This window comes from Gastrolobium bilobum, unplaced genomic scaffold (genome assembly GCF_033153095.1).
Source record: "Gastrolobium bilobum isolate Gb01-03AN ecotype WA unplaced genomic scaffold, APGP_CSIRO_Gbil_v1 utg26535, whole genome shotgun sequence".
Lineage (NCBI taxonomy): Eukaryota > Viridiplantae > Streptophyta > Magnoliopsida > Fabales > Fabaceae > Gastrolobium > Gastrolobium bilobum.
Window position 1 is genome coordinate 78,862 of NW_026895910.1, and position 17,701 is coordinate 96,562.

The following is a 17,701-nucleotide window of genomic DNA, read 5'->3' on the forward strand; positions in this document are numbered from 1 at the left end:
GAGCATGGGGATTGTCCATGCCACATTGTTTGACTTTGTCTTAGTTAGATGCGAGTTGTAATAATGTATCAGGATATTGTCCGGGCAACGTGTTGTAGTCCCGTGATTTTTAGATACTCACTGTTAACTTATATATTGAGGTATTTCAGTTAGCTGTCTATTTGCAATTTACATACAGACGATGTTTTGAAATGATTAAGTAATCAAGTTGGTAATTGATAATGATGTCATAATTGAAAAGAAAAAGATATTCCGCATTTTTAATTAATCGTAGCTTAATACGATGACATGTTAACAAACCGGGTATACACGGGGTGTTACAGAGGGGCTGTAAAGAATTCTCACCTTCCTATGGTTGTTGATGGGGGAGAAGCTCATGACCAATGCCAGACAATTATAGCGCAACATGGCATCCTTGGAGGCGAGTCTTAGATGTCAACTAACAAGTGAGACCAACCTATATGCGGTAAGGGACTTCGTGGTTCCTTGGAGAAGTGGCGGATGATTGTTAGCCGCAACTGTTGGGATAACTTTTTAAACCTAAATCTCCAGGATTGGTTGTTGGCAAAGTAGAAAGCAAAAGGAGTTGGGGTAGCGACCCGAACTAGTCTTTCCTTTTTTTGCATCACCACTTAGTTTTTTCTGTGGCGATCTAGGAACACAATGGTCTTTGAGGGGTAATTTCAAACTACTTAGAGCTTAGTTAATGAGGCAACGAAGTATCGCGATATCGTCCTTCAGGCTAGAGACATGCTAACTACTACTGGATTACAACCTAAGGCTCGTTTAAGGAGGTTAATTTTATGGTCTTTTCCACCTTTATACTGGGTCAAACTAAATTTTGACGGTGGCAATTCATCAAACGTCGTATGTTTTAGCTGCGGTAGGGTGATCATCGACTGCTCTGTCATTTGGGTTGTTGGCTTATGTAAATGCTTGGGCTATGGGAGTGCTTTAAACGTAAGGCTGTGGGCTTGTCTGGTTGGGTTGGATTTGACTTAGCGCAAGAGGTTTCAATATGTCTGGCTAAAGGGGGACTCCTTGCTAGTGCAGTAGCTCATCTTGAATAAATGCAATCACTCTCACCCCTTATTTTCGTTAATACATCATATTCGAGGAATTGGAGTGTATATATCTCCCATATTCATCTGATAAGAACAACGTTGCAGACTAATTAGCCTTATACTCGTATGGTTTTTCTTGGCCAGTTTAAGAATTGGAAAAGCCTTCGTGAGGGTACTTGAACAAATTATTTGGTGATAAGAGAGGTGTTGGTTGGCCTAGGCTTTATGCCTAATTTGTCCTTGTTTTGTTGTTGTTGTTTTTTTCTCTTTCCATAATGTCTCCAAAAAAAGAAAAGAATGACAACATAACAAAATCGAGTGATAAAATAAAGTGTATTTAATGATATTTCTTTAGTTCCTTCTAGTCTAACTATTTAAGATTATTTGACTTTTTATTTTATTTATGAGAATTGACAAAAAAATTAATGAATCATTGTGATTATTATTATTTTTTTTTTGAAAATATTTCAATCGGTTCATCGTTTCGCAACTAATTCAATTCGGGGCAAGTTCAGGATTAAGGCTTTAAACCCCTCCCAAAGATGATTATTGTGAATATTTTTCACATGATAAATAATTAAATATGGATGACTTATCAAATCATGCCAAATTGTGGGATTCAAATAGCAAATCGTGGAGTTTCTTTTGAGTATGATTACAACATATAATTTTCATTGAACACATGAATGTATTTACAATGAACTAGAAAAATGTCACGCCCAATGGAATGAAATATCCTTGTAAGTACCATACAACTCATTAAAACTTCGTATTCCGATGAATCTTTAAAAAGAAAAGTTCAACGTGCCACAAAGTAATTGGCCACACCACCATACTCCCACACGGCGAAGCACACCGGAACGCAACCCTCGTTTCTCTCCCTCCTTCATTCTCATCATCATTCATCACCAAAGATCTGATCCCTCTCTCTCTCTCTTCAATTGGCACCATTCTCTCTCTGTCTGTCTCTGTCTAGAGCCATGACTGAGCCAATCGAACCTTCCACATCTTGTTCGAGCACCACCGTGATTCACCCAAGGCGCGAGCCCTTCGAACACGGTCTCTTGCCCATTCCCAAGCTCATCTTCTCCGACCCCACACAAACCCTAATCCACTTGAAGCACAAGCTTCTCGACTCGTCCTCCAACCAGCGAGTCGACTCAGCCTCCATCTCCGAGTCACTCCAGATCTCCACCGACCACGCCACGCTCATCCTCGACACCCTCGCCTCCGTCCTCCACTCCGACTCCCCCGCCCAAAACGACGCCGTCTCCGCCGACGTGCACGATCTGGTCCTGTTCCTCTACATCCAATCCTACAAGAGATTGCTCCCCCGGTCCCACCATAAGGACTCCGCCGCCGTCGCCGACGTTTGGCCTTCCACCTCCGCCTTCGACGGTTACTTGTCGGCCCTCTCGCCGCTGCAGGTGAACTCGATTCTCCGTTTCTTATTTCGATCGTTGCAATGCAATCATTAAAATGTTGTGGTTATTTCTATTTCCATATTAAGCTCATTTCAATTTTCAAGTAAGTGCGCCTGTTTGGTTTTTGCTTTCAAAAGCTCTCTTACAAAGCTTTTGATAATTAAGCTGTTTTGAGCACAAAAATAAGGTAATCCAAACGCATACTAATACTGTTGATGCTCAATAGTGTTAATCCCGCATTTTTGATATTTTGCAGCTTGTGCGCAGCAATAGTCGGCGTTTTGTGCCATCGCAGGCTGATGAAGAGGCACATCAATTATCGTATCTGCAAAAGCACCTTGCTAACATTCTATCTCTTCTATCGGAGCCCGTGGAAGGCGAAGGAGAAGAATCTCTGGTTGGTTTGTTATATTTTTGCATGCTACTTATGGTTTTATAATTTTCGCTTCAATAGATTATTTCCTATATGCCTTGTAAAAATATTGGCATATAGCTATGCTGTGTTATTTCGTCTTTGGGATCCATTATTGGAATCAATATGCTGGTTTGGTGCCATCCCGTGTATATAACAACGATGTCTTAGTTTTGTTTGTGTAATTGTTGTGTAAAACTGTTGCATCTAGAGTTTTAACTCCTTCAAATTGACGGTAGTTTTTTTTCTTCCTATTGCTTAAAACATAAATTGGGTAAACTGTATTAATATTACTCCATTATATGGAGCAGATAGATACCCCTTGTGTTGATTGCAACCTTGTATTTCTGATTTATGATATAGCACTATCACTGGCGATTCCTTGCGGAGGGCAGAAAACATGACCCTATAGTTTATAGTATGCTGAGTTTCATTTTTTCTTTGGGGTGGTGGTGGTGGTCGTGTTTGCATGTAAGAATAAGAATCTTGGACAAATGCGACTATATATGGTCAAAATTCTTTTGAGCAATCAGTGCTAACAAATGGCCATTAACCTAATTAGAACATTATTGGATGGATTATGTTTTTAGTATTCCTGCTATTTTAGAGTCATTGACAGAATAATATAGTTGTAAATTTCAAGCAGTTCCACTTCTTTTTGCTTTTGAACTTTAATGGAACCTATTTGATTATTCACTTGATACCAAGCAAATGTGGCTGAGTGATCTTCACTTATTCAGTTATTCCAATATATAGTAAAATCTAGTGATCTGGGGATGGTGTGGATGATGCTATCTTTGCCCATCTTTTTAAGACTCATACTCAATCATCAGTGACCTGTTGCTAAGAATGAGGCTGGAGTGAGCTTTTGTACAATTAGGTTCGGGACGTGTCAAGTGACAGTGTGGACTATATGAAATCATGTATGCTGATTTACATGCATGCCTGTGCAAGGGAGAGCCAATATGACTGGACTGGACGTTTCTACAGACGGCATGGCTGGTAGTTTGCCTCTTCCGCCTTGGTTCATATTGGGGCAGAATCTATTTTAATTTGATAAGGATGTCTGACTTTACTTTGCTGTTGTTGATACCAACTTCTCTTGGTGTTGATTCTAGTCCCTATTTTTATAAACTAATTAATTCAGTTTTAGTTTCAAATGCATTTGACAATGCATGTATGATTTTTAGTCATTGGTAATCATAATGAAAGGATATATTGGATTTGCGGTAAGACTTACTACTTACTACCATTTGCTCACTAATGCATCACATAGCATATTGTTAAACATAATTCCACCTTTTCATTGGGGCATGACATGTTGTCTTAGCAGTCAATTCTCTATAATTTTTTTCCTTTTAGTGAATTCAACGTAGTTTCATAATATGCAGTATTAAATGAAGATAAGTAAGGAATTTTGAGAAATTCTAATTGTTTTAAGACAGAATGGGAAATAGATTTGCATTAGGTTTGTCAAAGGATGGAGCTGAGGAAAGTTATTAGTATTTGGAGAGGTATACCTGTTATTTGCTATGTTCCATATGGTCCTCTTTCCCTATATTTATTTATTTATTTCTTTCTTATTTTTTTCTTTTCCCTCAATGTTTTCTTGCTTTTTATTTGGGTTCATCGACCATTGACCCCAATTAGTTTGGGATAAAGGTGATGTTGATGTTGATTTGACTGTAGGTTTTATTTCAGTATTTCCCTTGTATTGTATTTTAAACTGTAATATTTTTTTTGGTTCTTAGTATTTTGCTTATTTGACGTCATTGTTTTAGGTTTTAAGTATGGATAAATTCGAGCACCTTGGGTTTCTGGTTCAGTTTGGTGATAAGGCTGAAGGAAATTCTTTGAGTCAAGCATCTCCTTTTTTTGCAAACTCAGATCCTGACATGCCTGCCGTTCCTGTTCCTGCCGCGCAAGTTCATGATTGGCTTCTGCAGAATATAACTTCTGCTTTGGAGCATATTTCTGAAAGGACTTCTGCAAAGGAAAATGGGCCATCCAGTGCCACTGATCAGGATGTTGCTATGACTGATGCATGCACTGCCTCAGTTAAGGTCTCAACAAGTACTAGAGGTCCAAGTTTCATTGAAGGGATCTCTAAATCGTTTTATGTGAAGCATGCATCTGACATTAAAGGTTCCTCTGTTAAGGTTTGTTTTTTACATGTCTTCTTTCCATATATTTGACATTTTAATTTTTTTTCAGGTACGATGTTGCTAACATTTAGATCTATGACCTTTGAATAATGAACTATTTATCCTAATAGTTACTAATAACTGGAGTTATGTTTCAAATGTTCCTCTGTTTCTAAATGAATAGGCTACTTAGCTCTTCATGTTCCAACTTAATATAATGAGAAATGGCTGATGCTTTGATTTGAGTTTCATTCACATGCAGTTTTATGTCTGAAAGTTGAAAAAGCTGGACTTGGTCTGTGTTGAAAGTATATGGTTTAGTTAGTGAAGGAGGAAAACAGAATAAACACTGAATAATAAGATATGAGATTGATACGGTGTAATGTGTAAAATATGAAGTATTGACTCGTTTCTACTAACAATCAGGTCAAGTACTAGCTAACAATTAGGTCAAGTACTAGTGTAGCACTAATGTACTACCAGTACAAGCTACTCTCCTAACCCTAGTTAAATAATGGAACAGATTAGGAAACTTAATAAAATTAGGAAACAACTGCAATTGCTCCTAGTTACAGGACTAATTGATCCTATAATATATGCATAATATTCCAAACATACTCTGAAGATTCGAAGATATTTTGTAGATATTCTAATAGTGCATTATGTGCTAAACTCATATCTGGACAGAAACTTTCTAGTCGTCACGCCTCTCCGTGATAATGGAAAAGTGAGTTGTCCTTCTATTCACATTTTGACAATTATGCCATTTTGAGAAAATGTGTAAGTTGAATGCTTAAGTTAGGAGTTAGTTACATATTTGGCAAAAAGTTGACGGAAGGAGTGCCTACTTTTTCAGTACTATGGCTTGATTCAAAGTTTTTCCAGTTGAGGGCATGTTATGTAGCCTGGCATAAGTTTAGGTTTGTGATTTGAATTTTACTCAGTGCCCAATGCATTTTTGGCAAATGTTGGACATCATTTCGGACATCATTTCTAACTTGTAGTGTGTGGATCTAGTTGTTAATATGTGTAAAGAATCAATTCAACCCAAAAGCTTAAGCTGTTAGGTGATGACCTTTTTAATGATTTATATTATTTTGTAACACATTCCCTCACGCAAGAACTCTTTGGGCATGAAGCGTGGATATTGCACAGACCTAATTTTTGATTTACCTTTATGCTTTTATTTAATTCCACTACAAAGTGGGGAGCGGTGAGGATCAAACTCGTGACCTCATGGTCACTGAAGCTCTAATACCATGTAAAGAACCATTTCAACCAAAAATCTTAAAGTGTTGGGTGAGGGCTTTTTTAATGGTTTATATTATTTTCTAACACACACCCTGGCGCAAGATCCCTTTGGGCTTGAAGCGTGGATATTGCATAGGCCCCATTTTTTTTTTTTGATTTACCTTATACTTATTTAATTCCACAAGTGGGGGTGGTGAGGATCGAACTTGTGACCTCGTGGTTACTGAAGCTCTGATACCATGTAAAGAACCATTTCAACCCAAAACCTTAAGGTGTTGGGTGAAGGCTTTGTTAATAGTTTATATTATTCTGTAACACACCCCCTCACGCAAGAGCCTTTTGGATTTGAAGCGTGGATATTGCAGAGACTCAATGTTTGGTTTACCTTATGCTTTTATTTAATTACACAAGAAAGTGAGGAGCGGTGAGGATAGAACTCTTGACCTCGTGGTCACTGAAGCTCCGATACCATGTAAAGAACCATTTCAACCCAAAACCTTAAGGTGTTGGGTGAAGACTTTTTTAATAATTTATATTATTCTCTAACAATATGCATTGAAGACTTACGACTTGTATTCTAGTTGTTGCATTTATTTTAAAATACAAATTACTTATGAATGAAACATATTTAAGTGATTTTTTATTACTTTAATTCTGACTAATGGATTTTTAAACGTCTTGCCAAACATAATTTTTAGAGAGATTATTTAAAGCCAAATATGTATAATATTTTTAGAGTAAGATTTTTTTTATGGTCAATCATCTATTCAGCTGGATGTTATTCAATTAAGGCCTTTAAAGCATAAATAGAGATCAAAGCTTAATAACCAATATATGTATAATTATAGCATGTGAAATGGCTGTGGAGAAAGATTATAATTTATATTCTTGTGCTTTCCTCGGTTTAATTTCATGCAGACAAAGTACTAATGAAATAAGTTCTAGATATGTTTGTTTTTAGTGTCTTCCTATCTGAACTCAATCTCTTTTTGTTCGTTAAGTAACTTGTCAAACCTCAGATTTCTTCATTGAGGTGAAAGTTTTATAAATTTACTTAAGGCAGTAATGCATGGGTTTGAGAAGTGTCAAAATCCTCAAATAATATTATCTTTTTTTTTCTCCCAAATCTTTCTCCTCTGTTGTTTCTGGAATCAGTTTAGCTTTAAATGCAGGGAAATAGTTTTCTCATTTTGCATGAGAAAATTTGCTCATGTTACACACACAATACATGAGTGGGTGCCATCTTGATTTTTTTTGTGGACCCCACTCATGTATTGTGTGTGTAGCATGAGAAAATTAATCCCCTTAAATGCATGACAAATCATTATTTCAAAAGTAGCCAAGATGCTCGTCGGGCTCTAATTTGCTGGTCTCAGCAGTTTGTTCCATCTTAGTTTTAGACTTGTATTTTCAATGAGTTTCAACATTATGTGCGCGCGCGCGCGCTCGTGCATATTATATAAAAGTGTTAGAGAATAGTATAAACCATTAAAAAGGTCCTCACCTAACAGCTTAAGCTTTTGAGTTGAATTGGTTCTTTACATGGTATCAGAGCCTCGGTGTCATGGGTTCGATCCTCACCGGCCCCACTTCTCTTGTGGAATTTTCTTAGCAAAGGTAGGTTTATGCATTGACCACTCTTCAAGCCCAGTGGCTCTCGTATGAGGAGACGTGTTAGAGAATAGTACAAACCATTAAAAAGGTCCTCACCCAACATCTTAAGCTTTCGAGTTTAAATTGGTTCTTAACATGGTATCAGTGCTCTCGATCCTGAGGGCTCTGCTTCGGCAATTGCCACCTTTAGAGTGGAACCCTATTTGTTAGCCTCTCGTTGCCATTGGAAAATTGTTTTGGGGACCTTTTGGACCAAGAGGACCATTGTTTGACTCCGTTTTTCCATATCTATCAATCTACATACGCTTCCAGCAGTGGGTCTTTGATCTCGTCATAAAAATCGGATCTTTTTTGCCACTTGTGCCTCCTTTGATCAGATTTGATTTTTTGTTGTTGCTGTTTGGGACGTTTAGAGACCTCTACTTGTCATAAAAATTGGATCTTTTTGGCCACTTGTGCCTCCTTTAATCAGATCTGATTTTTTTGTTGCTGTTTGGGATGTTCAGAGGCTTCTACAACATCGCCTGGTTGTGCGTTTGTGTGTTTTTTGCCTCAAGTTGCAGATTTTTTGGCGTTTTCTGGTTCCTCTTTTTGCATATCTAATAATTTTGCTTCTGTTTGGACTTAAACTTGAAGTTATTCTGCTCTTTGGGCTCTCTGGAGACTTTTTTTTGACTTCATTGGTAATTACCCACTTCTTTTGGGTTGTTCTATTTGATTTGTTTTATTTGTCCATGAGACATTGGTGCATCTATTGTAAGAGTGCTGGACACACAAGAGACGTGTTTTTGCTTTCATGGGAAGTGTGATAATGTTACTTCATATGTGAATATTCGGCATGGGGAGTTGGAGCAGCTTAAGACCGCTATTGATACTCTGCGTAAGCCGTCTGACAATTCTTTGATCTTGTCTGTTAAGAACACACAATCTACATCTTTTTTTGCTTCTTGCACTGATTTTAAAACCTCATGGATTTTGGATGCTGGTGCAATTGATCATATGACTTGTCTTGCTGAGTCTTTTCTTTCTTATCATCCAATTGTTGGTAGTCATACTACAGCTGTAGCCGATGGATCCCATAAATTAGTTATTGATTCAAGTAACATTAAAATTCAACCTTCCTTGTTTCTTAAAAATGTTCTTTATGTTCCTCAACTTTCCACTAATCTTATCTCTGCTCAAAAGCTTACAACTGATTTGGATTGTTTCATCACATTTTTTCCTTCTCATTGTGTTATTCAGAATCTTACCATGAGAAAGACAATTGGAGTTGTTGAGGAGCAGATTGGGTTATATTATCTCCTTCCAGAACATGCTACAAATGATACCAAAAATCAGCTATTGATGTCACGTCATCCTTCTATGGCAGATCTGTGATTTGGCTCCATCACAAGAGTCTGGGGCACCCATCATTTAGACTATTGAAGTAAATGTTTCTTTCTCTGTTTCTAAATCAGTCAGTTGAGACCTTTCATTGCGATGCTTGTGAATTTGCAAAACACCATCGAGTGTCCTTTCCTTTTAGTGTTGTCAAAAGCATTGAATCTTTTTCTTTGGTTCATTCTGATGTTTGGGGCCTTCTAAAGTGCATAGTGTTTCATGTGCAAAGTGGTTTGTTTCTTTTATTGACGATTGTACTCGGGTGACATGGATATTCTTGATGAAAGACAAGTTTGAAGTACCAGAGATATTTATCCGATTTTATCACATGGTCGAGACTCAGTTTGGTAAGAATATTAAAAGATTAAGATCTGATAATGGTACTGAGTACGTCAACCAACGTCTGTTGCAATTCATTTCAGACAAAGATATGATTCATGTGCTCACATGTGTTGATACTCCTCAACAAAACAGGGTTGCTGAAGGAAAAAATAGTCACCTCCTTGAAGTCGGCAGAGTGCTACTGTTCTAGACATCTGTTCCTAGTTCTTATTGGGGAGAAGTCGTGTGAGCTGCAGGCCTGCAGCGTTTTTGATCAACCGCTTACCTTCACGGGTCCTTAATAATACCTGTCCTATTCATTCCATGACTTCTTTCTTTCCTTATGTTCCCATTTTGCAGAGTCTTCCGCCACGAGTGTTTGATTGTGTTGCCTTTGTCCATGTTCATAAACAACATCGCAGTAAGTTGGATCCTAGGGCTCTTAAGTGTGTCGTCTTTGGTTATGCCCCTGATAAAAAAAAGCTGCAAGTGTTATCATCCTCCGAGTCGAAATTTTTTTGTTTCTATGGATGTCACCTTTCATGAACCTGAGTTCTTTTTCCAGGGTCCTCATCTTCAGGGGGAGAACAGTTCTTCAGAAGTCTCGTTCCCTTCCTTCTTTGAGTCTAGGTCGTCCTTGTCTACTTCTATTCCTACTCCTCTCCCTCCTGTGTCTACTCCTGATGTGTCAGTACCTTCAAGTACACTGGAGATACGGAAATTTTTGACACCTAAATTGGTATATCAGAGGAGGAAACAACCCATACTGCTTCACTAGCAACCTCAATCGTCTGAATCACTGGCAAATCCTGAATCTCTTGTTTCTGAACAGGATATTATTGTCTCTGATGACTTACCCATTGCTTCTGATAATTTACCCAGTGTCTCTGATGACTTACCCATTGCCTTAAGAAAAGGAAAAAATCTTGCACCCAATACCCTATCTCTCAATTGTTTCTTCTACTAACCTTTCTATGCAACACAAGAGAAAGTGGGGACGGTAAGAATCGAACCCATGACACAAAGGCTCTGATACCATGAAAGAATTACTTCAACCCAAAACCTTAAGGTTTTGGGGTTGACATGGTTCTTTACAAAAAGCTTTGATTCGGTTTATTTCTTGTCTTATACCAGATATCATGTTCTCTACTTATTTGCCTTTTCTATATGGAATAGACTGCACTGCTTGTGCTTTTAATTTTAATGTTCACAATGTTTTTTGAGGGAGGTAGGCCGAAGCTTACTTGGGGGAAAGTAGTAAAACAAGATTTAATGGAGTGGGATATAGATTGGCGGACAATATGTCTTAGAAAGGAATGGAGAAAAGCTATAAGTATGGTGGAGGGTTAGACTCGCTGTTATTCCTATGTTCCAGATGGTCCTTTTTTAGTCCTTTTCCCCTTCATTTCCCCCACTTCTTCTTGTCCCTTTCTTTTTTACTTTTATTTATTTATATATACATATATTTTTATTTCATTTTATTTTATTTTATTATTTTATTTGTGTATTTTTATTTATTTATTTATTTTTTATTTTTTTACTTTTTTTCAACCGTTTTGTATCTTTCATGTGGGTTCATCTACCACCGACCCCAATTAATTTGGGATAAAGGTGTTGTTGATGTTGATGTTGATGTTGATGTTGAATGTTTTTTGACTTTTGAGTAGTGTTAGAGAAAAAAACACTTACCTAGTCTTGTACATAACAGCCTAAACATTTGTGATAGTTGATTCCTTGCCTTCTGTTAGAGGTTTTGTTTTACTATTTTGCAATCCATGTTCTTTTTCTGATCCTATTTAGCACCTTATGTATCTCTTACTTCACATGTTTTGGACGTTGAGATGTCTCGAGATTATTATGGAAATTGGCATGCAGCATGCTATAAAAATTGTGTTTGGTCATTGCAGGTTCTCAATTGCCATGAGTCTACCATCTACATTTTAGCGCCTTTGAGATATGCAACTGTCTATGGATGTTCAGATGCTACAATAGTTCTAGGAGCCGTTGGCAAGGTAAATAATAACTCTTTATGTTCTGCTTTTAAGAGAAGCATAATGAGTCTAATAAAGTATTAGAATATATATGGTTTTTATAATAGGAATTTGGGAAATGGTATTGTGTTCTCATCTTTAGTTATAAAGTGAAAAATACAAAGATCATGAAACTGATATGGCGACTGTCCAGCTGGCTTTAATGGAGTGGTACCTTTTTAGGATTAAAATTATAGTAGGCAAGGGGAAGGGGAATGGAACTAGCTCTTTCTATAAAACATTGTTTTACTAATGTAACCTGGACAATCATTGAGGCTTGTGGAGTAGTGTATAATCAATATCTTAAATTTAGCTTCCATTCTATAGCATGGGTTGCAGCTATTTTTTTTTTCCTTTCCATTTATTCATGCACTGCCTCTTGATTAGCATGAAGACATTCATATGTTATGAAGTACCGACACTTTAAAAACCTTGACATGTCGTGTCCGATACTTCGTCACTCTTTGATACTCAAACACGTCATTCCTGTTGGTACTAAAAATGTTGTGTTGTGTTGCGTTTTAGCAGTGTTGTCAAACCTGACCTGGGTATCGACCCGGTTGTGGTACTGGGTTACTGAGTCACTGGTCGGATCGGTTGACCCGGATATATATATATATATATATATATATATATATATATATATATATATATATATATAGGGCTTAGTGAGTATCAAGTGACTTGATGTAATTTTGGTCCAGTGCACTATATTCTCCCGCGAGAATATAGTGCAAAAAATATTTGCACTATATTCTCCTGGGAGAACACCGAAGAACGCCATTGTAATATTTTTGCACTATATTCTCGCGGGAGAATATAGTGCAAATTCAGTCACTGGACAGTCCAGTGACTGAATTTTTGATTTTTCGATATATATATATATATATATATATATATATATATATATATATATGAAGAATTAACATCGGGGGTGCAACTCAAGAAACTTGTTCAATAAGCAGAGCACTGGAGAATAATCTCCATTAGCACATTTTCCATTATGAGAGTCCTCTCCATTGATACCAAGTTAAGTTGACCATCCATAAAATAGTCAAGGATGTAGTTAAACAACATAAATCAGCAAACTTCTAGAAAAAAGAATAATTGAACAAAGTAATTTCCATAACCTTAATTCCACCAAGGAAGGAGTTCAAGCATATTAACTGTTACGGATAAATTGTAAACTTCAATCTCGAGAGCTTTATAACATCTCGAGCTTGTAATTTTCCATGACCGCCCACACTCTCCATTTGCAGTGAAGAATAGAGACAAAGGGACATTATTTCTTTGATTGTACTATGAATCACAATCCCCTTTTCAATAATGGTAGAGATAAATTGTCCTACCAAAACTTCTGCCATTAATGAATTCTCAATAGTACGCTGAAGCTACAAATCGAAGGCTTTGAAGGGAAAGGGAAAGCACACTAGAATTTTTTATTTTTAAATTAAGAGAGGTATATAATATTTATATAATGAATAATATGCCAATCAATTTTCGTAAAAATTTATCACCAAATTTAACACCAACCACCACAAGGATCAAATGTTCAAAACAAGTTGCAGTATAACTTGGTTTTACATCTATCAATAAAAAAATAAAACAGCTAAATTACAAGAGAGACACAAGCAATATATTGCTTAAGGGAACCCCACAAAAGGTTGAGCACCAGAGACAACACACACAGAGGGTCTTAGATGCCTACAATCAACAATAAATGCATACACACAAAAGAAAATACAACTAACCTCTTCGGCTGCGATAACTGCTTTGATATGCTGAAAATAAGAACCAGAGAAACAAATTAAAAATAACACAAAAAGCACAAATTAGAAAACAAAATGTAAAAATAAAATAAAATAAAAATTGCAAGCACCTCCAAGTTAATAACAATGGCCCTTTCACGACCCAGAATGGTAGAGGGGTAAGACTTAAGAGATCAAGGGATCAAGAATTCTTAGTTCCCGAGCGTGAATCTGAACCCTATGCATACTTGTCGACGTCAAGCAATGAACCAAAAAGAAAATGCTGCTTTGACCAAACAAAATGGAAATGAACAGCTTTGTGGAAAGGGAAAGGGACTCCGACGGACTCCGACGACGAAGACCACCACCTACGGCGAGGACGATCTGTGGAATCAACCACCACCCATAGTGTTTAGATTTTACCCCTTAGGGATTTCGTTGGACGCCGGGTTTTACTTTTGTGATTTGTGTATTTTTTATTTTTTATTTTTTATTTTTTTAATCTGACCCACATTGGTTCACAAGTCCCCGAGGGTCAATGGGACTTGAAAAAACCCGGGCGGGTTGTGAGGGTTGTATTGGGCTGATTGCATGGCCGGTCTAAAGTGTAACTCCAATCGGCTATCCCACCGGGACCCGGGTCGGTCCGTGTTTGACAACGCTGGTTTATTGTACCAACTATTAGATTCGTTGGATTATGATTACCATTTTATTGAGTTTAATATAAATATTTAGGGTATCTTATGTTTTTTTACAAAATTGATTGGTATTATAAGTCTAGCTTCACTTTTTTATTAAATTATTGAATATTAAGTATAATATACATTCGCTAGTCGGGTTTAAACGTGGAGTGGTTTTTTTTGGTTTATTCTTTTCCTTTTTTTCCAAATAAAATCTCTGCAGTTTTGTATAACTGGCTGTTTTGTTGTCTGTTTATAACATATTCAATTTAGAATATTATAATGCTGTTTATTTAGCTCTGTTCTGCTTACTATGATTGTTAGAATAGCTGCTGCTTCGTTATCAGTATTGAAATTGAGCTTCACTATTTTTTTGGTTTAACAGGCTGTGAGAGTAGAACACTGTGAACGGGTTCATGTGATTGTGGCAGCAAAACGTATTTGTATTGCCAACTGCCGTGAATGCATTTTCTTTTTGGGAGTTAACCAACAACCTCTTATTGTTGGTGATAACCATAAACTGCAGGTGAGCATCTTCACTCTCCGTGCATGATTTATGAAGTTGCTGGCCAGTTGGTGCTCGGCCTTTCTGTGTTGGCTATTACATGAGCATGTAACTTTGTGAAGTTTGCAAACTGTGCTTAGGCCTCCAATTAGATGCCACTACAGAATTTGCAAAGTGGTTGATTTGTGATAAATCCTGTGGTTTGTCTGATTTAACCTAATACAGAATAATTAGCTAATATTGCAAGTTTCTTGGTGCATATAGTATATGACCTATATGTTAATGTGATAGGAACTGTATTGATCTAAAAAATGGAATCAAGCTCCTTACAACAAGATAGTGTTCTGGAATTTCTTGAAATGGAAAACAGCAAAGAAAAAAAGAAAAACCACAGCAAATAGAAACTCAGACAGAGAATCTCAGCCTTAGGAACAGTGTTGTCTATATATATATACCCCTAAAGTCAATAGAACATGCATAATGATATACTATGTCTTAAAAAGACACTAGCCCTCTAGCAAACATTACAGTCCCACAGCACAAAACAGGACGCACAGCATAGAACACAGCACCAAACCACTGGAGTGAGAACCACCTACTTGGACAGCACCAAACCATTCAGTCGCACAGCCCCTCCTGATTGCAGAGGCACCAAACTTCTGAGAACCACCAAGTCACACAATCAGCTAGGACTTGTGTTTGTCACACTTCTCGCTAGTTCGATGGCTACACTTAAGGAAATCAATAGCTAGCGGATGGGTTGGCTTGGGTCTTCAGTCAAGAATTACATCTTTGGTGTGACTGTTTGTTAATACTGATGGACCAAATGTTTCTACCGCTTCTATGTTCCAGCACAGCGATGTTACAGTGATTCCATGAAAATGAGTTTAGAGGCAGAATCTAGATTGCTCGTTGAGGGGAACCTTGTAAAATTTATGATCCTATGTGCTGGACTGCAATCTTGACAACATTGCTTAGGAAAGGCCAACCCCACCCAAAGCCACTCTAATTCTTTCTGCCTGCCATCCCCCTCTCCCTCTCTGCTTTTAATGACTTTCTTTAACAGAATTCACTCCTCATACCTTCCTCACTACTATGGTCCAACCTGCGACGTGTGTTGGATGCTTACAACTTAAATCCGTCTTATCCCTTATTCACCTCATCTAACCTTAATAACCATATGAGGCCTAACGTGGTGATAAGCTGTGGTTAATATAAGCAGAGAAAAAGATAAAAAAGGGTTAACTCCTTGATTAAGCTTGAAGAGGTATAATGGATAAGTCTTGTTAGATTATTATATTTGATGCTCTGCAGGAACTAGTATTTGAGTTTAAGTTAAACATCTAGTAACATTTTTACTAACCAATTTTTTTTATCACTAAGAATATGGGTCTTTGGTTCAGTGGCCTCTTTATAAAACTCTACAATTCTGTCCCCATTTATGCAATTCTGCTTCTTGTAGTGGTATTAGCTTCTGATAAGGGTTTGCATAATTTTTGTAAAATCCTAGCTCCTCTGCTTGACTTATTATTTGAAATTATTTTCTCTCTTGTAACTTATCAGGTGGCACCATATAATACATTTTACCCCCAGTTGGAGGAACATATGTATGAAGTAGGAATTCTGCCCACAGTGAACAGATGGGATGAACCACTGGCATTGGGCATGGTTGATCCTCACGATTCATTATCTCATCCAGCAGGTGTCTCTGATGTTCAAGCTGAGTCTGCTACACGGGTGGACCCTGATCAGTTCACAAATTTTGTGGTAAGACTGTTATTCTATTATACTGATTACTGACTTAATAGGAAAAGTATAGATTTTTAATTTTCTTAATAGGTAATGTTGCTTGCTAACAATTATGGAAGATTTGCTCAAGTATATGCATCAACAAGTAGTACATGGCATATTAAGATTGTTAGAGAAGTATAAAACCATTAATGTAGCCTCACCCAATAGCTTAAGCTTTTGAGTTGAATTGGTTCTTTATATGATATCTAGAGTCTAATGAGAGAGATCCTCACCGCCCCCCATTTAATTAATAATTAATTAAATTTTGTGGAGTTTCTTAGCATAGGTAGGTGGGTCTGTGTATTGTCCACACTTCAAGCCCATTGGGCTCTTGAGTAAGGGGGCGTGTTAGAGATATATAAACCATTAAAGAAGCCTTCAATTAACAGTTTAAGTTTTTGGGTTGAATTGATCCTCACCGCCCCCCCATTTAATAATTAATTAAGTCTTGTAGAGTCTCTTAACACAGGTAGGTGGGCCTACGATTGTTCATCTGTCAAGCCCAGTGGGCTCTCATGTGAGGGGGCATGTTAGAGAAATATAAAACCATTAATGGAGCCTCACCCAATAACTGAAGCTTTTGGATTGAATTGGTTCTTTACAAAGACCTTAATATTATCCCACAGAGATTATGGAAATTTGAGTTGTTCTAATTTGGCGATTGCTAAAAAAGAAATTAGAACTAAAATTAAAATTACTGAAACTGAACTTGATTTTGGAATTTGTTTTTGAAAGGATTTTCTGATTGTATTGTGAATTAAGTTGTTGCAGAATGTAAACAAAATTAAAATTGGAATAAGGGAAAAGTTTCAGAAAAGTTATCAAACTTGTAAAAAAAGAAATGCTGAAAGATTGATTAAACAAAACAAATTGGTATTAACTTAAATGTCTTAAGACAGTAGAGAAAATAGGTTGGGTTTAAATTTACCTTCCCCTCAAGTGTTATCAAGATGAATATTTTCTAAAGTGCTTATCAGCAGTACCAAATTAAAAACCACACTACAGCAACATTTTGATTTTTCAAAACATATTTTTCTCAAACTCCAAACACTTACCATATGTCTATGGAAGTTCTGGGTGAGACTCTTAAGCTCTGGTCTATTGTTACATGGAAGTCTCTTTCATGTCTGAAGAGAGAAGCATTGAGTAATTTCTCACTCAAGTCCATGTGCCTAGGGCCTAGTCTGGAGGATTTGTTTTTCAACAATTTCTCCTCTGAAACTACTAATGGCCAAGATACAACAGCTTAAACATAGCAAACAACCATAGGCATTCTGGAAATAAAATTTAAAAGCAGAAATCTATTCATCCTTATAGCTACTTGAGGTTTGGGTACT

At 37.0% G+C, this 17,701-nt stretch overlaps 1 protein-coding gene across 1 annotated transcript; it reads left to right on the top strand.

The window, feature by feature from the left end:
• Positions 1-1,964: 1,964 nt before the first annotated feature.
• On the top strand, positions 1,965-16,340 carry LOC133296790 (uncharacterized; the record flags this gene model as incomplete). The annotated part of the gene is made up of 6 exons (XM_061495846.1): positions 1,965-2,491; positions 2,745-2,885; positions 4,682-5,059; positions 11,518-11,622; positions 14,454-14,594; positions 16,137-16,340. Coding segments are annotated over exons 1-6 (1,416 nt in total), but the record flags the coding sequence as incomplete, so codon positions are not given.
• Between the last annotated feature and the right edge of the window lie 1,361 nt (positions 16,341-17,701).